Source organism: Mus musculus, chromosome 1 (genome assembly GCF_000001635.26).
Source record: "Mus musculus strain C57BL/6J chromosome 1, GRCm38.p6 C57BL/6J".
Taxonomy (NCBI): Eukaryota; Metazoa; Chordata; class Mammalia; order Rodentia; family Muridae; genus Mus; species Mus musculus.
This window is the reverse complement of record NC_000067.6, coordinates 178,316,385-178,340,001: the sequence shown is the minus strand read 5'-3', so window position 1 is coordinate 178,340,001 and position 23,617 is coordinate 178,316,385. Positions and strand designations below refer to the sequence as shown.

The window sequence follows — 23,617 nt, the reverse complement described above, 5'->3', positions numbered from 1 at the left end:
TTCTACACCACAATCAACTGGTATATGACAGATAACACTTTTTGATAGTGTTTATAGTTGGCGGGCTTCTCTAGTAGTCTTATCCCAGCACTTGGGAGGCAGAGGCAGGCTGATTTCTGAGTTCGAGGCCAGCCTGGTCTACAAAGTGAGTTCCAGAACAGCCAGGACTATACAGAGAAACCCTGTCTCGAAAAACCAAAAAAAAAAAAAATTAATTTTTTTTTAATGCATGAGTATTTCATCTGCATGCACACCTGAATGCCAGACGAGAGTATCGGATCCCATTACAGATGGTTGTGAGCCACCATGTGGTTGCTGAGAATTGAACTCAGGACCTCTAGAAGAACAGCTAGTGTTCTTAACTGCTAAGATGTCTGACCAGCCCCCCAGGGATAATGCTTTTTAAAAATGGTTGCAGCAGGGAGCAGTAATGCATGCTTCTAATTCCAGTGCATAGGAGGCATAGACAGCCAGCCTTGGCCACAGAGACCCTTCAAAAAAAAAAAAACCAAATAAACAAATCATTTTATTAATTGGTTAAATTATATTGGACAGATAGGTTTCATTTCTGTACCGTTAAGTTTCAGATGAACAGGAGGAATACAGGGACCACAGCTTTACTGCCAGAGCACCAGTGCACCAGTATATATAGTTTCACATTTTGGTGTGCTTGGTTTTTGTAAAGACAGGGTCTCAGGTATCTCCTACTGGCTTTGAACTTTTGTAGCCAAGGATGACAATGAATTTTATTGACTGAGTTGCTTAGTTGCTTAGCTTGAGACAGGGTTTCTTTGTGTAGCTCTGGCTGTCCTGGAACTGGCTTCATAGACAGGGTGGGGGTGGGGGTGAGGGGATGGGGGTGGGTGGGTGGGGTGCCTCTGCTTCCTGAGCGCTGGAGCCAAACTTGGGTGTCACCACTGCCTGCCTGGCTGACACTGAATTCTTGATCATCTTACCTGTATCTCCCAAGTGTTGAAATTATACACATGTACCACCAAGCATAGCTTGGGTGCAATCTACACAGGAAGGCCCCAGTGTAGAAATTAAATTCTATATAAAAGTTTCAAGAACACAACATATTTAATGCCAGAAAACAAATCATAATTTTTTTTCTTTTCTTTTTTGAGATAGGGTCTGGTATTCAACCCAGATAAGCCTGGAATTTACTAAGTAGCCCAGGCTAGCTTTTAACTCTTGATACTTCTGCCTCACTCTGCCAAGTAATAGAACTACAGGTGTTTTCTTTTTTTACTAAATCCCAGCCTTTTGTTACTACCAGTTTGTAGACAAGTCAGCAGGTATACAAACATGTTTAGAGTGGCTGAAAAAACAGGGAGAGGATCAAAGTGCATAATCTAGCTGGGTGCTGGCTGTCTTCCTCATCTGTAATTAAAGGGTCTCCAAACTGGTGGATCAGATTTGCAGGGGACAGAGGCCTATCTTTATAGTACAACGAGGGGAACTTCCATGAAAATCTAAGGCTTACTCAAAGGTCAATAGAAAATACGGTGAGTAGCAACACAAGGCCCGCTCTATATGGCTGTTAGGCATGGTGGAGTACAGCAAGCCTCTTTCCCAAACCTTGCACCACTGGTTGGGGAAGAGACAAAAGAAAGGCTCTGGCCTCGCCCTTGCGGAACTTAAAATAAGTCCGACTGGCAAGGCAGGACTTGTAAAATTTAAAAACGCAGTTAAATGGTGGAAAAACTAAACAAAACACCACCTTTGCATAACAATCGCCTATGGGTGTTCTACAGGGCAGCGGTGGAAACTTGAAGAGTTTTTTAAACCTAGAGCCGGAGGGACAAAAAAAAAAACAAAAACCAAAACAAAAAAAAAAAAACCCAAGAAACAACAACAAAAAAAACAACCCGAAAACCAAAAAACTAAACTAAGATGGAAGAAAGGAGGTTGTTCTCGAGTGGAAAATGCCAGGTGAGGACTGAAGGCGGGTGGAGGAGAGCCTCCGCCAGGACACAGAAGGCAGAGCGCCGGTGGAGCGCGGCGGCTCAAGAGCCGGAAAGGCCGGCGGCCACTGCGGCGGGTCCGTTTAACCGAAAGGTGGCTTCTAAGAGCCTCCATTTGCGCGGTCCGGCCCAGCGCGGAGGTCGCGCAGTGGGGGCGGGGCGGGGCCTGCGCGCGCAGCCGCTCTAGCGGGCCTCGCCTCGGCAGGGGGCGGGGCGCCTATATTACGTGCGCGGCGCCGCCCCTGCGAGAGGACGTTGCGTGCTCGCTCGCGCCGGGCGAGTCTCCGCGTCTTGCCTCGCGAACTCGGTGAAAGGAATTGGCGCCGTTCGACACCAGGCGGGTCCGTTCTGCAGCAGCACTCAGCCATCTCCAGCCGCAGCCGCCGCCCGGGCCGACCAGCAGCAGCCGCCGCCGCCACAGGCCGAGGGAGCCAGCAGTCAGCGGGGAACCGGGGCCCTCAACATGAGTTCTTCGCCTGTTAATGTCAAGAAGCTGAAGGTGTCGGAGCTGAAGGAGGAGCTCAAGAAGCGGCGCCTCTCCGACAAGGGCCTCAAGGCCGATCTCATGGATCGACTCCAGGCCGCGCTGGACAACGAGGCAGGAGGCCGCCCCGCCATGGAGCCCGGGAACGGCAGTCTCGACCTAGGTGGCGATGCGGCCGGGCGCTCGGGAGCGGGCCTAGAGCAGGAGGCCGCGGCTGGCGCCGAAGACGACGAGGAGGAGGAGGGCATCGCCGCTCTGGACGGCGACCAGATGGAGCTGGGCGAGGAGAACGGGGCGGCGGGGGCGGCTGACGCCGGCGCGATGGAGGAAGAGGAGGCAGCGTCGGAAGACGAGAACGGCGACGACCAGGGCTTCCAGGAGGGGGAAGACGAGCTCGGCGACGAGGAGGAGGGCGCGGGCGACGAGAACGGTCACGGGGAGCAGCAGTCCCAACCGCCGGCAGCGGCGGCGCAGCAGCAGCCTTCCCAGCAGCGTGGTGCCGGCAAGGAGGCCGCGGGCAAGAGCAGCGGCCCCACCTCGCTCTTCGCGGTGACGGTGGCGCCGCCAGGGGCGAGGCAGGGCCAACAGCAGGCGGGAGGTAAGAAGGCGGAAGGTGGCGGGTGAGTGTTGCGTGATGGGTGCGCGTGGCGGTGGGGACCGTGCCCCAGGCCTGCCGGGGCCCCTCGGGGCGAGCGCCGCGGGAGGGTGGGGGCGGGGGAGCCCCGGGAGGCTCTGCTCGCCATGCCGGCGGCGCCTCCATTATGTATGTCGGGCGCCGGGGTGGGGGGAGCGCTGCAGCTGCCGCGGTGGGGGGGCCGGCCGGGCGGGAGCGCCGGCCGCTGGGGCGCTGCGTGCGCGCGGTCCGGGCACATGTCGGCGGTGGGGGGAGGGGAGAAGCCCGAAGGTCCCGGAGCGGGCGGGCTTTGGCGGCTTAGCGCCGCGGTATTGTGCAAGGAGCGCAGGGGCTCGTGGTGACGTCACTTCCGGCGGCAGGCGCGGGGAGCGGGGCGGAAGCTCAGTACAATGCGGCGGCGGGGCACGCGGGCTCGTGTGGGGGAGGGGAGGTGGGCCCAGGCTTCCCCCCCCCTCGTTTGAGCGCGGCCGGCGCACGTGGGCCCGGGCGGTGTCCCGCTTTTTTTTTTTTTAAACTCTTTTTAAAAAATGCTTTCTGGAAGGTTGCGGTAGGCTGGCAAGTTCAGTCTTCAGACTGCGTCACTGTGTCCAGTCCAAGTCCAGACTTTTTTATTTTCATTTGTCGATTAAAAAAGTCAAAGAATCAGTCAGAAAAAAATAATCAGTAACAGCTCTTGAGGCTCGAAACACAAAAGGTGCTTAACTGCATTATTTAGTTTTCGGCCTGATGCTTTAAGGCGGTGTTCTGTGTCGTTATAGGAGACGGCAAAACAGAACAGAAAGGTGGAGATAAAAAGAGAGGCGTTAAAAGACCGCGAGAAGATCATGGCCGAGGGTATTTTGAGTACATCGAAGAAAACAAGTACAGCAGGTAGAGGCTCCTCACCCAGTTTTAACAGTCGCCCGCTCTTTTTGTATACAAGGTGGGGAAAGCTTTATCAGGAGACAATTCTGTCTTTCAGAGCCAAGTCTCCTCAGCCACCTGTTGAAGAAGAAGACGAACACTTCGATGACACAGTGGTTTGTCTTGATACTTGTAAGTGAGGCGGACTTTCCCGCTCTTTGCTAGTTTTCAAGTGCAGTGTTAACATTGGTTTTAAGTGTTAGGAAAAATGTGTTGATCTTAAAGTGGAAAAAACCAGTTAAGAAACTTATTTTAAAGCAGGAAGGTAGTAGCTTAATGCTCAGGCTACAGTAGTTTAATATTAATACCACTTCAGTTGTATTGATTTAACAAGCTCTAGTAATTGGTAATATTTACGAGTTGAAACTTCTCAGTACTTGGGGGATGTAAAACTAAATAATTTTTGCTCGGCTATCAGAAACTTGTTTTTTTAAAAACCTGCCTGTAACTTGTCCTTAGATTACATGATTTAGTTTTTTCTCGTGGAACTATGTTAAGTGAGCTATTTGGGCTAGTTGAATACTTACTGATTTTCCCATTAGCACACAAGTGTATTCCCTATTCTAAGGATTGTAATATTAACTTTCAATAACTGCTCTTTTGTTCTCAATTCCAGTTCAGTAGCTGCTGCTTTAACATAAGTTGATTTCTTCCAAAGACCTGGGGCAGCAGCAGTGGGCTATCTGAGCCACTAGCTTTCTTCAGCAGCGAATGGTATCAATGGCAGCACTGTAAATATGCTACTTAACCCAGTTGGGTTGCAATTGAATATGAGGAAGTATTGCAAACCATGAAATGGGCTTTAGCTGTCAGATTTGTATTTTTATCCTTTAAAGAAGTCAGTTTAGTATTTAATAAGAACATATCTTTTGGTGTGAGCAGAACAAAAAAAGTACAAATCAGTGCTTAGTTACAGGATTTCACTTGGTAGAAGGGGTTAAAAGCTTGGATTCTCATGTTTTCCCTGTACAAATTGTTCAGAGCCCTGAGAGTTAAGTGTAAAACATGGCTGCTTTCTAACTACATACCTTTTACAGTCAGTTAATGACCTGAAAGAAAGGAGAAAACAACTTTTTTTTTTTTTTGGAAGTTTTGGTCTTTACTGAAATGTAAAATACTTTGAAATTCTTAAGGTAGTTATAGGAATGATTCAAGAGAAGAGTTAACATTGCTACTTAAAGGAATTTTGAGTCCAGTCAGATAATATTTGTAATATACGAATTTTAATTCTGTCAGCAGTCAGGAATTTTATGAACAAAGCTTAAGGAGAATATCAAACTGCAGATAAGTTCAATAAAAATGAACCACTCCCTAATTTAAACATTAGTTGCCAAGTGAGAATTCTGAGAAGCTGCCAGTTAATGAGCCCTTGTCACCCAAAGATAGTAAGGTTAAGACTGGATTTGTATAATCCAGGCAATAGTTAATTCCTAGTTGTGACACCTTTTCAGATTGGGTAAAGGAACCTTAAAAGGCTACACATTAACATTTGTTAGACTTCCAGGTTTATGGGTTCAAGCTGGCTTAGTGACAACTTTTCAGAATTAAGGTTCTGGAACCCTAATGTTAGTTTACAAAGCACAGAATCAGCAGCTCTCTTTAAATATTTGGTGGCTTCCCTTCAGTTTTTAATTGTCACTGGTAATTCTACCTGGTTCTGGCTTGCTACACTTTGATTTCCTGCTGTCCTCTACTGCTTGCCTCTAAAACAAGGTAAAGAGCAGAGCAGGTATGTATTAATGTTGCGTTGTTTAAATCATTTAACATACTTTAAAAGCGCTGCAAATTTTGGCTTTAATTGGCAATTGACTTAAGTATATGGTCAGTGAAGGCTGCCTTGGGGGAGTGGGGCTTAAAATGAGAATAGGAAGGAAAGCATGTATTAAAAGTTCTGCAGTAATAAATTAGATGGGAAAAAAGACTAAATTATGTCTTCAGAGCTGAAATAGTTTGGATATCAAAAGGATAATGTGTGATGTAATTTCAGATAATTGTGATCTGCATTTTAAAATCTCGAGAGACCGTCTGAGTGCTTCTTCCCTTACTATGGAGAGTTTTGCTTTCCTGTGGGCTGGAGGAAGAGCTTCCTACGGTGTGTCAAAAGGCAAAGTCTGCTTTGAGATGAAGGTAAATGAGTTTTGTGACTTTTGAGAACCTATTTGTATTCAGTGGTTATATAGGTCAAAAGGAACTCTGAAATAAAAGTGGGTTCTCAACAGACTTGGTTAAAATTTTTTTTTTTTTGATAATAATACAGTTAGTCTACTTACAGCCCAAATGAAGTAAGCTAGAGTTCAAGGGGATTGTCTTGTGTTTTACAGCTAAGTCATGGCAGTTGTCTGATTTTTTTATTTTATTTTTTTTTAGGTAACAGAGAAGATTCCAGTAAGACACTTATATACAAAAGATATTGATATACATGAAGTTCGGATTGGCTGGTCACTAACCACAAGTGGAATGTTGCTTGGTAAGTTTACATTTGAGTATAACATAACATTTAGGATCTGGTTATAGTATTACGTGAGACCTAGAGTATGTTGTAAGCCTTGACCTGGTTTTACGCATTCAGTATTGATATTTTAAAGCTATCATATACAGGCAAGGATAGGGCTATTTTTGTTTTTTTCCTTTTGTAGGTTTACAGACAGTTGAAATAGATTGCTTTTGACATGCAGATTTTTTTGTCTGTTTTGGTTTTTCTATGGCAGGGTTTCTCTGGGTGTCCTGGAACTCAATCTGTAGACCAGGCTGGCTTGAAATCAGAAATTCACTTGCCTCTGCCACCCAAGTGCTGGGATTAAAGGCGTGTGCCACCACTGCCTGGCTAGATGGTCAGTTTATGTATCCAGCCTGACCTTATGTCACTTACGCATCTGTTATATATGTTCCCCCTCCTCCCCCAAGGTGAAGAAGAATTTTCTTACGGGTATTCTCTGAAAGGAATAAAAACATGCAACTGTGAGACAGAAGATTATGGGGAGAAGTTTGATGAAAATGATGTGATTACATGCTTTGCTGTAAGTTACCTGTAAATGTCGTTAGCTATGTGTGTAAAAGATTCTTACCAGTGTGGTTAAATGTATGCTGCTGGCTCTAAGTTACAACAAGAGAGGCTTGGGACAGGCTCAGTGGTTGGGTTTGTGGTGTGTAAGGTGAGGGGACCTGAGTTTGGATATCTTTCACTAATGTAAAGGCTTGAGATTCATCTGGGAGGGAAGAAGCAGCAGCTTCAACTAGCTCCAGCTTTAGTGACAGGAAGTTGCCTAACATGGAACCTTGGACACACAAAAGCAGTTGAAACTGGGAAAATAGAAGACTGTTGTTTGAAGGATCATTAACACATTTTAAAAGGAAAAAAATTGGTCTGAAAATATGTATCTAAGGCCTGATTCTTGGGATTTGTTGTTTATAACCATTAGTTCTTAGCATTAACCTAAACATGGTAACATGTGTGTCTTGGTGAGTTGAGAGACCTTACAGGGAGTTTAAAACTGATCTTTTTTAGAGCTGAAGCGATGGCTCAGCAGTTAAGATTATTGACTGTTCTTCCAGAGGTCCTGAGTACAAATCTCAGCAACTATGTAATGCCTCAAAACTATCTATAATGGGATCTGTTGCTTTCTTCTGATCTGATTTTTTAAAAATTCTATTCAACAGAACTTTGAAACTGATGAAGTTGAACTCTCTTATGCGAAGAATGGACAAGATCTTGGTGTTGCCTTTAAGATCAGTAAGGAAGTTCTTGCTGACCGGCCACTATTCCCACATGTTCTCTGCCATAACTGTGCAGTTGAATTTAATTTCGGTCAAAAGGAAAAGCCATACTTTCCAATACCTGAAGACTGTACTTTTATCCAAAATGTCCCCTTAGAGGACCGAGTTAGAGGACCAAAAGGACCTGAAGAGAAGAAGGATTGTGAGGTAAGTTTTATTGTGTGATGGTGTGGATTGTGTTGCAGTTGACATTAGGAGAAGGGTAAAAAATGAGTGGGTTATAGATTTGTTACTATTTACTGCTGAGAGACAAAGTCGTGATGGCGCTTCTTTTTCTCACTGTAGGTTGTAATGATGATTGGCTTGCCAGGAGCTGGAAAAACTACCTGGGTTACTAAACATGCAGCTGAAAACCCTGGGAAATACAACATTCTTGGAACAAATACGATTATGGACAAGATGATGGTAAGTAACAATTGAAATGAAAGTGTTGAGAAGGCGTGGGGAGTAGAGCAAAGGGCGAGCAAAACACTATACCCTGGCTTTAGTCTTCAGCACTATGACAAATAAACAGGGTCAGAAATTATCCTGGGTTAATGTTGGCTTGTGTTTTCATTTATTTTAATATCTTAGAGGAAATGATTTTTGCTAAAACAAATTGGGAGTACTTTTTATATCTTCCAGTGACTGCTTTTTCATAAGTCATTAACAGCAGTACCAAAAACTATGTATTTTTTGGTTACTATTGAAAGGATACAACTGAGTATTTATAAAATGATGCCTGGTTCCTGTAGTTCTAAGCTTTTTACAATATTTTGTTAGGTGGCAGGTTTTAAGAAGCAAATGGCAGATACTGGAAAACTGAACACACTGTTGCAGAGAGCCCCACAGTGTCTTGGCAAGTTTATTGAAATTGCTGCCCGTAAGAAGCGAAATTTTATTCTGGATCAGGTAAGTAGTAGCTTTGAAGTTAAAGAGAGAAATCAACTGATAATTGGTAAGGTGTAACATTAACGTCTTTAACATTTTCCCCTCAAGACAAATGTGTCTGCTGCTGCCCAGAGAAGAAAAATGTGCCTGTTTGCAGGCTTCCAGCGGAAAGCTGTTGTAGTGTGCCCAAAAGATGAAGACTATAAGCAGAGGACACAGAAGAAGGCAGAAGTAGAGGGGAAGGACCTACCAGAACATGCTGTCCTCAAGATGAAAGGCAAGGAATTCACTTTATTTTTACTGTCTTAAGTACGGTTTGGGGATTTATACCTAGAAAATATCTTCACACTTAGAGATTATATTAATCTGCTAAATAGAAACTTGTATGGTTATTATACAAAGAATGTGATGAAGGCCGTGACCAGATAACTGAAAGTTGAAAGAATTAAACACATTCAGAGATAAAGTTTATAGAATTTACATGTTCATAATTGATTTATAAGTTTGACTTGATTCCCTGTAGGAAACTTCACCCTTCCAGAGGTTGCAGAATGCTTTGATGAAATAACCTATGTTGAACTTCAGAAAGAGGAAGCCCAAAAGCTTTTGGAGCAATATAAAGAAGAAAGCAAAAAGGCACTGCCACCAGAAAAGAAGCAAAACACTGGCTCAAAGAAAAGCAATAAGAATAAGAGTGGCAAGAACCAGTTCAACAGAGGTGGTGGCCATAGAGGCCGTGGAGGATTCAATATGCGAGGTGGCAATTTCAGAGGAGGAGGCAAGTTAATTTTGCCTGTTGGTATTTGGAATTTGAAAATGAATGAGTTTATTTTTTAAGTTAAATAGGAAGTTAGTTTCTTTGATAATTTGCTGCCATGTTTGACTAATACACAATGAGGGGAGTGTATTGGGTATACTTAAAACTGGGCATTGCTTACTTTTTCATTAATGATAAGAGATAACTGTATGAACTCTTCCTTAAATGTGTGACAGCTAAACTAAACCCTTTGTGCATTTATTTAGCTCCTGGGAATCGTGGTGGATATAATAGGAGAGGCAACATGCCACAGAGAGGTGGTGGCGGTGGAAGTGGTGGAATTGGCTATCCATACCCACGTGGCCCTGTTTTTCCTGGCCGAGGTGGTTACTCAAACAGAGGGAATTACAACAGAGGTGGAATGCCCAACAGAGGGAACTATAACCAGGTATTGATTTGCCCTGAAATGTTGTAGATGAATGGATGTTGGGAGTCTTAACTGGCGGCGTTGACATAGTTGTGAAACAATTTAGTTATTGGACTTTGCTTTTTCAGGTCATTAATAACAGCAGTGAGCTTGGGGAATAAGGGTTTCTGCTTACCCCTCCCTAAAAAATAGCCAACCATTGCTTGAGAGCTCTTAACAGATTTTTTTTTTTTTAAACTTTCATAGAACTTCAGAGGACGAGGAAATAATCGTGGCTACAAAAATCAATCTCAGGGCTACAATCAGTGGCAGCAGGGTGTAAGTAGTTTCTTAAATGCTTACATAAATTATGTGTTATGTTTACAAGATTGAGACGGAAGTTCTTACCTAGGAATTGAAGAGTTTTATACTTTAATAGGACAAGGTGTCTATAAATTGTTACTGTGTTATTGTTACTGTAACCATGGATAGGCTGGATTTTAACATTACTTTAGATAAAGTAATATTTAATACATATGGTTGTTTTACTACATGGTCATTTTTAATAGTTTTAATTACATAAACTAACCCTAAGTCTTGTGTTTCCTTTGGTAATGTGTATTGGTAAATAATATGGGTAATTGGTAAATTAAAATTAAGTCTCTGATCTGATGTAGAAATTAAGTGTGATAAATTTGTTTCCAGCAATTACTCTGAATTAGATCATTGTCATTTCCTAAAAACAATTTGAGTGGCTTATTGATGTTTTTTTCTTTAAAAACAAAATTTTCTCTTACAGCAATTCTGGGGTCAGAAGCCATGGAGTCAGCATTATCACCAAGGATATTATTGAATACCCAAATAAAACGAACTGATACATATTTCTCCAAAACCTTCACAAGAAGTCGACTGTTTTCTTTAGTAGGCTAACTTTTTAAACATTCCACAAGAGGAAGTGCCTGCGGGTTCCTTTTTTAGAAGCTTTGTGGGTTGATTTTTTTTTTTTTCTTTTCTTTTTTGTACATTTTTAATTGCAGTTTTAAAGTGAATCGTAAGAGAACCTCAGCATTGTGCACGATAAGAGAATGTGTCAGTATTTCAGGGTTCTACATTTTATCTGTAAAATGTGACTTTTTTTTTTATCACAACAAAAGTAAAATGTTGCTTTGTACCTGGTGTCTTTTATTAAGCATTTACTCCCCCATTTCTCACAGAGAATAACAGTCGGGAGTCATTGTCACAATAAAATAGCAATGTTAGCAGCCAGATTCATGGAAGGACTAAGGGGTCCTCATGAATTGCATTAAGATTCTGTACTGCTCATGATACACTCCATCCTCTCTAGACTGCCTGCCGGGTAATAGTGGACGGGTAATCTCTGACAAAACGGGAAGGCTATTTTTTTTCTGTTTGACAATGGAATTGGCATAATTGGGAATGAAGATAAAATTTGGAACCAAGATTGAGAAGATGGAGTGTATGTAGAAGGGCTGTTCAAAAATGTAAACTTGGTTGCATTATATGTGGAGGCTCAAACTTGTGAAGGTTAAATACCATAAAATTTTCCATTTGTTCTGCATTTTGATTCTGAAAAGAAAGCTGGCTTTGCCCATTTCTTATTAAAAAAACTTGTTGTAAATCCAGTTGTCTAATGGGATCTATATGAAGTTAGCTATGTCTGTATGCCCTTCTCCCACAAATACTGTATTACTAGTGTGCTTGTAGTAGTTAACTCCACCATCTTTGTAAGCTAATGAAATTGTGAGTCACCCATTTATATCTTAATTTTTAATCATGTCAGTTCTTGAATGGGTATCTCCTTAGCCTGCTGATTTCTTTTTCTTTCTAAAGAAAGTGGGTGGAGAAATTAATTTAGACGTTTGTTTGCAATAAAAAGAATTCATTTTACTCTTGTTTGGGATTCTCGCCATCAAGGTCTAAATCCCTTTATAGTATGACTCCCAAGAGGAGAAACTTTAAGTGTGTGCTTTCTGGACAGCTTATTCTTTACTCTGTACTTCGGAACATTTAGGTTTTAAAAACTTAAATGTATACTGATGATTGATTTTATAATATAAAGTTGAATTCTTCCCTTCCCCTCCCCCCAAGACTGCTTTTAACATTTATGAGGGGCAAAGGTACTGGCTGGGAGAAGTTAATGTTCAGTTGACCATGTTTATGAAATGTGAGTGGCTGTCCTCACCTGATAATAGACATATAATACATGAAACTTTGGGAACAGATGCTTTTAGAAGCCATCATGCAAGCCAGTCATTGATTTCACTACTACACAATGCTGCTAACTTAACTAGCTATGTGATAAATTAGATCCCCTAATTGTAATTTTATTGGGTTTGCACAGAACACTTAAATCTTGTAAAGGAGCCTCACTGTGTGAAGTGAGGAATCAGGAGTCAAACTGTAGAACTAAAATTAGAATTTAGTCTAGTTGTTAGTGTTTATAGCCTGCTTCTGGTAAGTTCAGGTTTTCCTGTATTATTAATTGCTGTAGAACTTTGTTTTAAATCAGATTTTTTTTTTAATACTTTATTATACTCTAGGAATTACTACAGGCTAGTTTCTGCAATCAGGTTGCCTCAGAAATAACACTACAAAGTAGTATCTTCTCGGCTTAGTTAACTGCTATAAACCATTGGTATGAGTATCTGCCCTACATACGTAACATTATGATTATATATTCCTAACTCTGGGAGTAATTCAGTTCAGTGGTTATCCTAATATTTTAATCTGTGCCTTTCAAAAATCTTGTATAGACCTAGTACTAGAGACGCATGGCTACAAAAAAGGGTCAAATGACAAAGTAGAACATGATACATGCATTGCCTGAAAAATTGGATGGGAGGGAAAGCTTGCTATCTGAAGTGATCTCACTAGTTACATCTGTACATGAAAGTTTTCTTTAATGGAAAAGAGGCAATCCATTCAGAGGGGGAAAAATGGCTTAAGTTTTTGAAAGAATCCCAAATATTGATAGGATCAGAATTGACTTGATAATCAAGCTGGGCATGACAACACAGGGGCTTTTAAAAAAGATACAAGCTGGAGGGCAGCCTGGGCTATATTCTATATTGTGAGGTGTTCTCTCTGTAATTAAGTACCAGCAGAGCCAAAAGCTGGGGAAGGTGGCTGCCATTGTAGATCAGTGGTAGAGCACTTATTATCAGCACCTAAGAGGTAATAAATTAGTTAACTTTGTTACTGAGAAAATGGTGTAGATTAATAGTAGCAAAGAGGCGTTCTCACTAATGTCTATAGACTATTTTAATGGCAAATATTTTAATCACATTTCAATGGCATTTTAGGTAGTATGCACTTGGGTGTGAAAGACTAGTTCTGTGTACATCAATGTGAATATAATTGATTTTTTTAAAATGTAGAATAAGCTTAAACTAATTTCTTTTTTACATAAATGTAATATATTTTTTATTAAAGTGAACAAAATTTGTAGCAGATAACTACACTCCAGCTTTCATTCTTAAGCTGTTTTCCATAGACAGATTAGCAACAGTACTTTAACCTAAAGCTACTTTTGGGTAAACTTCATTAAGAGTCTTTCTTTTCCTTCTCTATATTAAATATTCTGGTGCCTGGGTCAGTACTTGGCAATGCTTGATAGTTTTGTGGTTTGTCCAAAACACTCCGTTGCTCTCATGGAGAGCCTTTTCCTTGTATGATTTTTAGCTTGGCATTTGAGCAAATAGAGTAGATACAAGGCATGCTTCAAATAAAAGGAAGATGGAAAGTTCTAGGCAGTTTGAGTTACAGGGTTTTTTGTTTTGTTTTTTGCTTACTATTAATACTTGGTATGGGTACATGTTCATAAGAGAAGTATTCAAAGAACTTTGTCTAGTTGACCGATATTGTCTCATCAATCCTGTCACTAACCTTTTTTTTCTGAAGACCTTGGAGCTGTAGTGCTTATTGAAGGAGATAATGCAGCATTGGTATAGAACAGTGGATAGAATCAGGAATTCTTAAGTGGATGCTACTTTATTTGCAAATTCATGGGTTTGATGCCAAATAGGTTGAAAGAACGAACTTAGGAATGATATAGCATTACATCCTTAACTCCCATAGCATAAAAGTATAGGAGATTGAATATTGAAATGCTCTAGAATTTCACTTAATTTGTAAGGTGGAATTCAGAAGGCAAAATTATATATAATCACTTAGAAAATGAGTCATCTTACAAACCCAGTGCTGGTAGGCTAGTATGTGTTGAAGATAGTGATAGGTAATCTGTTTGCTACCAGGACATTAGCCTGTAGTTACCTTTCTGCCTAAATACAAACTTGGGAAAGAGGTCTTTATGACAAAATTTAGTATATACCTGAACCAAGAGAAGTGAGTGTAGAGGTTTACTTTTTAACTTAGCTGAACATGCATATATAGGGTAGTGTATATTCTGTAAAAACCTCCAAGAGGTTCTAGGCATTTATTTCTTTGGACAACTGAACACCTTGTGTAGCAATGGCATAATTCTATATCAGTATAAGTTAATCTATGAAATCTACTTGGGTTTGAGTCTGAATTAACAGCTGAACTGCTGTTGGATTATTAGTTAACCTGTTTTCCTTTAAGACTGTCTTTGAGATGATAGAAAATAGTTTATCCACTTAAAAGTCTTAACATTTTAACACATATTTGAACAAGTTGATACTGGCCAAAAATTGAAGCCAAATCAAAATTTGATGGGAACTGAGATGCTAAAGGCATACCTAAATGCTTCCAGTTTGTCAGCTAAGTACTTAGCTAATTGAGATGGAAGAATCATGGACAATAAGAATTCAAGTGATCCAGCATACTACATTTTCTTGTTAGCTTAGAAATAAAAGCAATGTGTTGATTTAAATTTCATCTCCTTTTTCTTAGTCTGTCCATGTGAATGTGCTGTGTGAAGAGTAAAAGGGGCCCAACTAAATGTGTTCCAGTGATTCTAATAGGTATTCAAATTAATTGCTGCTTGTATGTTTACCAATTACTGCTAGGTTTCCAGGACCACCTTATACAAAGCTATTGGCAACCAAATGGACAGGAAAATCCTCTGAAGGATTTTCTAACTTTGCCTTTGTATATCAGAAGTAAAGTGTAAAAGACTATAATCAAGTCTAAGCTTTAAAGACATTTACCCTCAACAGTGATCTTTAAGGGGACTTTTCTGCCCTTGCTTACCAAATTTTTTTTTCCTGTCTTGACCAGACTGGTAGTAAAGTGAATAAAAATGAGATGAAGAAAGTCAGATGCTGAAGTTAATGGGAAACTTGGTGTGAGCTTTGGTTATGCCATCCTCAGAGCTTTTACTATTGTAAAACATAGATTAAGTCTAGGTGAAGTCCATGAGAGGACTTGTTTTCATTTCAGTTTTGATGGCAACAGTTTGGGTTTGTGCAGTAAAAATGGCTGTACCCTCAAAAGGCAACCCAATGGCTTTCTAAGAGTAGGCAGCCAAAGGTTCATTGAGAAAAACAAAAGTTGTAGGAAATCTATTAAATATGCTTTAAATTTGAGTGGCAAAGCATGTTGTGTCTCCATGATAGAGAAGCATTTGTTAGGGAACATGTTTCCTTACAGCACACGCAGGTTATTCTCTTAAGGAGTATGCCATAAACAGGTAGTTTAGACACAGTAAGCTTTGTTACAGTTAGAAATGTTTTAACATTTAATTTTAGTCAATGTCTTCATTAGAAACTGGAAGGGTAGAGTTAAATATAGTGTTAAAATACAACTTTTTACCTAGTAGTACTTATGCTATAAACTGTAATACATTGGAAAATATCCTAATTTTTCCTTGCTGCAACAGCTTTGTTCTCAAATAGTTTAAAATATTAAAAATTGAACTTAATATAACATGTATTGTAGTACCAGTATTTGGGTGGTAGTAGTGGATTCTGGCTATTCTATTGACCTGATATAATAATTACTAGAACATTAACCTGCTTCAAAATTGATTTTAAAGGACTGTTACAAGTCAGACTTTGAAAATTTGTTTAATTTTCCTATTTACTAAGGTCTGCGTACCCAAAGAATAGTATATATTTAACATGATTTCTAAAGGGGTGCGTTGACACCTGTCAGATTTCTATCTAGGAATAGAAGGATTCAAACCCTATTTGATCCTTAGCTCTTTGCTGAAAAGTGCATAAACAGGAATCCTGAATTTATTATATAGACCTCCGCATTATATAATCGAAGCAAAGGGAAACCATCGATGGAGTTAGAGGTACGTAGACTATAAAGAGATGCTTGCAAATCAAATACTGGTTTTAGCATAGTTGCCAAACTCAGTAAGTCACAAGTCCAGAAAAAAGCTGTTCCTATTAAATCTCCCTGAGGTCCTTTTACTAAGATAGAAAAATAAGGAGTCAATGAGGGGAGGGGTTGAGGGAAATGGGAAAGGAATTATAGCCTAGGAATGGTAGATAGCTACCCCAGAACTTTAAAACTACTAACACTACAATTCTATTTTAATCAGCTTTTTGGCTGGTACCTACTGCTATACCACCTAGTATGACATTTCGGGATTATCGGGACAATGACAGAAGCGGTGTACATGGAGGGTATAGAAGGTAGGTTGAATTTTAAATTTTCAGTGTAAAAGTTTGGGTTGGGGTGGCCATATTGTCTTATTTTAGAATTTACCTAGTAGTATGTTGCTATGGAACTCAATTATGCCTGACCTTATGAGAAACACAGGGTTTATGTGGTACATAGGCTGTGACCAGTGTTAGCTACCACAGAAGATACAACACCCAGAAGTTTCTGGTGTGCAGGAGGCTCAGCTTAATTGTGTAGATGGGATGAGAGTAGGTTGAAATACGCTGGATATGGCTCACACCTATAATACCAACACTAGGATGCTGACCTAGGCTAGGTTACAGTGGAATTGTCAAGTACAATATTAAAGGGTTCAGTGGTCAGGGGATTATATATATAATGGCATGTCCCAAACAAGTGAAGGAAACTAAATGCTTTGTGACTCTCTTTATCCAGTTGTGCTGCTGTGAAAATGAGTAGTGAAGATGTTTCCAGCCAAGAGAGGTCTCCCTTTCATGGTAAGATATAACTGCAGAATGGATGATAAAGCTGGAAGGAATTAAAATACCTGCTTTTTCATAGCGATATGGCTAAGACCATAAAAATAAGTACACTGTCCACACAAACTCAACAAAATTGTGGTTTCTACCAGATGAGTAACTTTTCAGTGCCCACCACTGACAGTTACACAATTCTCTACACCCTGTCTTTACTGTTTGAAGGATAGGTGAAGAATAGAATTGTCAAGGTTGGCTCATCTTGACACAAAGTTCTAAGGCCAGTAATGGATATATATCCTTGCTTGGGTTTGATTTCTCCTTCAGGCTGATGGTACTTTTTTGTGAACATGTAATTAAGCTGACACCTTGGGAGGGTTTTACATTCCATGTTTTTGGCATGGTCTAACAAACATACTGTACTGGCAGTAGAGAACAAAAGGATTTCATGTAAAACAATACAGTTTACACACGTTTGAGTTTTTTAATCTATGGTTGATTTACAAGTTGTTTGGGTTTTAAAGCTGATTGAAGTTGCTTAGCTGCTGTTGTTGGTCTTCATTTTTCTTTCAGGATCAAGGTGGGTGCTTTCATATAAAATCTTATTTTTTATTCCTTCTCTGGCAATTCTTTCCTGGATCCTCTGCTTAGCGAAATTATACCTACAGTGGAACCTTGTAAGAATGAAAAAGAAAGTAAGCTACTAGTTCCTATATATGAGCAACCTAAGGAATTTTAATTCACAGATTTCCAAAATGCTTATAAAGGACTATCCCAAAACTAAATTTAAAGGTGTTTATACAAATGTTCTTTATAACTACATAAAACATAGATTTCTGTCTCCTTAGAATAATTATACCTGTTGTAGAACAAACACTGTAGGAATCTCTTGGGTCTGACTCACTCAAAACTTAATGGAATTCTGCCACTCGTCTGTTAAACATTCAATGGGTAATAATGGAGGTTTATATATTGCCATAGTTTCCAGCAAAAAACAAAAACAAAACAACTGGTGACTCATACCTTTAATCCCAGCACAACTACACAGTGAGAGACCCTGTCTCAAGTGCGCGTATATACACATCCATGTTTATTGAATGAGTCCTGTTACTTTATCCTGACTTTAACTGCAATATCCAGCAAACATACCAGCATCCTAAAGTCACCAGGATAAATCCTCCTACTCCAACATCACATGATCTTCTAATTCTACCTATTGGAAAAAGCATGGTCAGCATAAATTCTGTGTAGAAAACATTATAATAGAGCTGTTTTAATTTAAGGAAAATACTCACTGGTCACCAAGAAATGTCCAAGTCCAGTCACAATAGATCCTAATGAGCCATAGAGTATAGATTCTCGAGCACATGGAGTGTTCTCAACATCTAAAATACCTAGGAGCTTGAAGGGCTAGGATAAAATGAAAAAGAATTTAGCCTGAACAAGAAAATAGTTAGGTTCCTATTCAATTTTTAATTACCAGTCAGCCAACTTAAAGTGTTCTAATCTGCCACTTCAGGATTTACTTCAGCATTTGAAATAATGAGCACAGTGATTAACCTCTAGCATGAAGTGACCAGTCTTCCAAGGACATGTCACTCAGCACTGGCTCAGAGATGGGGGTCAAAACATTTTTCACACTCTGTTCATGCAAGTCTTAGACATCTGGTGGTTTGTGACTGTAATGTAATCCCAGCAATCAGGAAACCACAGCAAGAAGAACCACAACTACATTGCTGTGAATTGGAGGTCAGTCTGAGCTTGAGGATGCAAGACTACACATAACTTATATGACAGAGCATGTGCGAAAAGAAGCCATTCTCTATTTGTACCCCAGCCCTGGAAGCACAGATGTTTTCTGCAATGCCACTCAATGCTTCTAGAGGATGACTGCATAAGAGATGAAACGTAACACTGGTGGGGAATGGAGTAAAAGACATGTTAGGTTCGGTTAAAGATAGGGTAGAGCTGCACTCCCCTTAGCTCAAGGATCTGCCTGAACGTGTGTAACCTGGCTTTCATTAAAGTAAAATTGTTCTTTCACTGATGACTTGCTTCTCTTGTTTTTAATCATACACCCAATCAATCATTGTGGGCTGTTCTCATCATCAAACTCTCAAATAAGAAACTACAGGTCTACTGGGGAGTTCACACCATCTCTGGAAATTACTCCTATGCCAACTAGCATCCAGTACATGATGAACATGGAGACATTCTGGTAGCGTTAGTGAAACCAGTTGTACCTATGTACCTACCACCTGTATTCTTGCCTAGTTCAGATAGCTTAAAATTGGGTTTCTTGTGAGAGATTCCTTGCTTATCCTATCACCTACATGGTGGTTTCATAACTCCAGTTCAAGAGAAAACTAGGATTCAAGTTGACTGTCCATCCTTTTCCATTAAGTGTGTCATTGCAAAAGGAGACCTGGTTGGCATTAAATCTTTCAAGCTTCCTGTGGCAAGCTCATCAGTGGTCCTAAAAGCCAGTTTTGTATTGTACTCAACCAGTCTCCCCCCCCAAAGGACTGCTTTGTAATCCTTTCATTTGAAAGGATTTTAAATTTGAAAGGATTTTAAATTCTGTAAGTTATATCTGTGGGTGTCTGACTTGGGCTGCCACAAGAGCTCCAGAGACTTGAACAGAGGTGGTAAATAAGCACCTTTACCTTCTGAGGATTGCGCTTGCTTCCACATCTTAAGTCCTAATACTACCATTTTTCTGTTGCCTTGCAAGACTATATTAACTAGATGCTCCTGATTTTACTTGAGTACCCACACGCTCATGGCCACTGTTTAGGCAAAGATACACTTAGATTCCATCTCACCGGGAATCTTGAGAAAACATTTACAGTAATTGGCTTGCTGTTCCACTGGCCTGGGGATTTGGCAGTAGCAACGTTCCAGTAGCAGTGTCCCCTCCTTTTACGGATTTAACATTTGTGACCTGTTATCAGCTGAATACCATTTATTCGACTCCCTGTTTGTGAGACTATTCATCTGCTTATTTGGTCTTAGTCGGTTTTGCAAACCGACCAAAGTATCAAAGTATTTTCAAGTAGTTTCTCTTGCTTCCAAAATCTTTTCTGAGACAGGTTTTAGGTTTACTTTGTAGCCCTGGCTATCCTGGAACTCACTGCCTCCTAAGTGCCTGGTTAAAAGGTGTGCCCATCCCAAGCCTTCATGGCTTTATTTTTCAGAGCAGAGTCTTTTTGTCAAACCCACTGTTCAATTTCAGCAAGTCTAGATGAGCTATGAAGCAAACACTACATTTGACCTTACTTGTGCTAGCAAGTTTTCATTTGATAGGTAGTGTTTTAGTTGTTTAACAAAAGACATCTTTAGACACTTGACCATGGCTTAATTAGTCTCCACTTGGGACACCTTCCTGTAGCCATTCTATCAGGCCTAGCAGTTCATGGCCAAACTGCAGTTTTATCCCGGCTGGCTTAAATGGATGAAATTCGACTGTCCCGTTACCCCAGTAGGATGTCGGCTTCATGCAGAGTGGAGATTTCGTCTTTTTTAATAAGAGGTCAAACTGCAGTTCTCACATTGAACTAACAAATCTATACCTTACCTGTGAGTGTGCGCTCCTGTGTTGTGCAAGGAAAAGGACTGATTCACTTGCTGGCCCAGAACTCACCCCTGCCTCAGCCCTCAAAGTGGAGATTACTGGCATGCACCATCACGCCCAGCTCTCCAGAGTTTTCATTTCCCCTTTATTAGCCCTTTCTACCAAATCCAATGCTAGTTTTGGATTAGTCTCCGTTTTCTGACCCTGCAGGCCTGCTCTTCACTAGTTTAACTGGCAATTTAGATATATCCGGGATATGAGGACTAGATCGCTGATATACCTCGCGGCTATGGGATGGGTCTAGGAAACCGGGTCGCGGCCTGCGCACTGCACACCTCCCCCCACCCCCCCTTGCCCCATGGCGAACATTACCTTTTTCTCCGTCTCGTGGGGCTCCGGGGCGGCCGCCATGGGCACCAGTCCTCTCCATCGCCCCGCCCAGGCCCGCGACGGGAGCAACACGGGCTCCGCCCACCCCATCCCCGCGCGGCGGCGGCCATCTTAGGGAGCGTTCCTGGGGCTGTCCGGAAGCCCGCCCTGGCACACTCCTTTGTTCCATGGAACCGGCCACACTGTTTTCCAACCCGCAACCGACCATGAGGAACGCGAGTGGTGGCAACCTAGAGAAGCGCCACCGGTTCCTGTCTCGCAGGCAGGGTGGCCCGAGTCAAGGAGCACCGAGAAACTCGCTTCCCTCAGCCCCTCCTCCGCCTTAACCGCCATTTCAACCGTTGTGCGCGTCCCCGTGCTGGGCGCTGAGGGCGGAGCCGGGGCCGCGCGTCGCGCGCCGCTTTGTCCTCTTAGAGGGCGGGAGTCCGGGTTTGACGGCCCCCGCACTGCCGGAAGTCGCCTGGCGCTGTTTCCGCGGGCCTCGTTCCCAGCTTGTCCTTTGTCCTAGCTTTGGTGACCTTGACAACCTCCCGCACCCCCGCCTCGGTCCCTCGCGGCGGCCTTCCAGCGCCCGCCAGGCCCACGCCCCTCCCCCTCCGGCCCGCAGATTTAGGTTAAAAATAGCGCGCCGCTCGCGTGGAGGAGACTCAGGACAAAATGGAGGCGGCCGCTACCTAGGGGGCATGCGTCAGGCGGCAAGTGCCTTCCTTCGGGAGGGAGGCCGTGGGTGACGCGACGGTGACATAGCGGGTAGAAACCCAGACCGTGGGTCGTTTGGGTCCAAGTGTCAGCCAGTTCAGCAGGCGATGGCGACTCCGTTTTCGGGTTAATGTCCTGGCCCCGGCCTTTTGCCTTTCTTTGTTTACCTATTTCCCGATTTGGCCTCTTCCGTTCCAAACGGCCCTTCCCCGGAAAATGTCCCGGCCTGTCATTGTGCAGAGTCATGCCGCCTTTCATGTAACGTGCTGCACGCTACTTGCCCGTCAGTGTTAGCTGGGAGGGTCTCATCTTAATTACCATGCGGACTGCTTACTGTCTTATTCTTCATGCTCATTAACTGCTTTTCGCCAATCCCAGGGGGTAAAAGTGATTTATATTTCTCTTTATGCGTAGTAAGTTGTTTTTTGTTTTTAAGGAAGCTGAACAGTTACAAAGTGTATAATGCTCTAATATTACTAGGACTAGAAAAGGAACTGTTATCTTGACAGTTTGGGATACTCTACTGAAATTCTTGGCTAGCCAGGCTTTGAATTTTTGTCTGGAAGGTAATATTTAAGGTTGTAATATTCCATAAAGGAGAGAGGAATTCTTTTGCATTCCTAATTGCGGTATAAAGGACGTAACGGGAAAAATACCGAGGAAATGGCGTTACCGTTTTACTTGTGACTGAGACGTTGCTAGAGTATACTGAGTTGGAGTCCATTTCACTTGTTTGAAAAATGTCATGGATTCGATAAAGTTTCTTAATTTAACGAAAATAGAATATTTTTCAGTTTTGTCTTTTAACAGTTAATAATGAAAAGTAACAAGCTCACCCTTCTCCTTCTCCCTGAAGGTGTGGATGAAAGAAAACGACTTTGAAGAGAATAGAGTTTATTCTGTAGTAAAATGTAAATGATCATGACCCAAGGACAGGATTCAAACTGCCCCCAAACCATATTCAACATAAAAGTGTTACAGTCTTATGAGTTTTATATGGTAACAAAAGAGATAAGACACTTCAGTTTATGGAATGTCTCTGGCTATTGGCCTTAGATTTCATCTGATGACATTCTCAGTCTTTGGGATTGGTGGAAGTTAGTGTTCTGTTTATACATTCCAGAAGGACAGTCACAAGGATAGATGCTAAGCTATACATAGAAGTGGGCAATGAATGGCTATTAAGGAGGCCAAGGATAGCCTAAGATAATTTAGCTCCAGGCTTGCAGCATTCCAGGTCTCTCCTGTCACAGTAGAATCAGCCTTGTAGAATTTTTAACTAAGGATTGGGGTGAGTGGTTGTGTGGTTTCCCCCTCATAGGAACTATAGTTAACAAAGGAGTTAACTGTTGTGTTCTTCCAATCTGTTTTCCTTCTCTTAATTAAAATTATTATGCAAATACATTTTGGAGTCATTTAAAATAACATTAGATGCAGATGTGTTGGCTCTGACCTAAAAGCCCAGCATTCTGGTTGAAAGAGTAGGTTTCTTGTGACTTCAAGGCCAGCTACAAAGTGAGGCTCTGTCTCACAAAAAACTGATAATAACAATGGAGGGTTTGAAGGTATAGCTCAGTGGGTAAAGAGTACCCAAGGCCTTGTTTTTGATTTGATACCCAGAACTGTTAATATATGCACAAAAAAATTTTAAAACCTACCAGAATACATGGATACATGGAGTAAAAACTAAAGCCTCCAATCTCCTATAAACATCTTTTTTACATTAACCTGATATGACCGAAGTGGGCCTGCTGCACCAGCGGCACTGTTTTCTACCTTTGGTTATTCTTGACCTGTGTGTGTGTGTCTGTAAGCACCTGGAGGTCTACTCCCTTCAATGGCTGCACAGTGTCCCCTTAAGCTTTTTGCTGCTGAATGACGTTTCTTTAGAAAGCTGCACATTTTTCTACTAATCCAAACCCAAAAAAACGTCAGCAAACATCTTTGAGCACACGCTAAAGATTTTCTGTAGAACACATTTCAAGATGAGGAAGCTGGCTCAAAAGCCTTGGACACGTTGTTAGGTCCTGCTGTTGTCCTCTCAAAAATGTTGCCCTTGTGATTCCCATGAATAAGCATGAGAGTGACTTTCCTCACTGATTTTTAG

The 23,617-nt window shown here is 41.6% G+C and overlaps 2 protein-coding genes across 6 annotated transcripts; one reads left to right on the top strand and one right to left on the bottom strand.

The window, feature by feature from the left end:
• Positions 1 to 1,110: 1,110 nt before the first annotated feature.
• Positions 1,111 to 18,894, top strand: Hnrnpu (heterogeneous nuclear ribonucleoprotein U). 4 transcript variants are annotated; one of them, NR_149827.1, is made up of 17 exons: positions 2,187 to 3,049; positions 3,844 to 3,955; positions 4,047 to 4,120; positions 5,976 to 6,115; positions 6,356 to 6,455; positions 6,893 to 7,005; positions 7,646 to 7,909; positions 8,048 to 8,167; positions 8,525 to 8,653; positions 8,741 to 8,909; positions 9,156 to 9,410; positions 9,656 to 9,837; positions 10,063 to 10,134; positions 14,689 to 14,759; positions 15,986 to 16,036; positions 16,289 to 16,382; positions 16,807 to 18,894. NR_149827.1 is itself a non-coding variant. In NM_016805.3 (14 exons), exons 1-14 carry the CDS (start codon positions 2,431 to 2,433, stop codon positions 10,646 to 10,648), a joined length of 2,403 nt encoding a protein of 800 aa, NP_058085.2. In that variant the 5' UTR covers positions 2,187 to 2,430; the 3' UTR covers positions 10,649 to 13,268. The 4 variants fall into 4 exon arrangements, 1 of the variants encoding a protein (NP_058085.2); XR_003956224.1 differs by lacking the exon at positions 15,986 to 16,036 and having other exon boundaries at positions 1,111 to 3,049; XR_003956223.1 differs by having other exon boundaries at positions 1,111 to 3,049; positions 14,689 to 16,382.
• Cox20 (cytochrome c oxidase assembly protein 20) lies at positions 17,309 to 21,907 on the bottom strand. 2 transcript variants are annotated; one of them, NM_025511.2, is made up of 4 exons: positions 20,794 to 20,849; positions 18,143 to 18,257; positions 17,997 to 18,060; positions 17,309 to 17,521 (listed from the first exon to the last, which is right to left on the bottom strand). In NM_025511.2, the coding sequence occupies exons 1-4, from the start codon at positions 20,830 to 20,832 to the stop codon at positions 17,386 to 17,388; spliced, it is 354 nt and encodes a 117-aa protein (NP_079787.1). In that variant the 5' UTR covers positions 20,833 to 20,849; the 3' UTR covers positions 17,309 to 17,385. The 2 variants fall into 2 exon arrangements, with proteins under 2 accessions (NP_079787.1, XP_017177451.1); XM_017321962.2 differs by lacking the exon at positions 17,997 to 18,060 and having other exon boundaries at positions 17,431 to 17,521; positions 20,794 to 21,907.
• Positions 21,908 to 23,617: the final 1,710 nt, after the last annotated feature.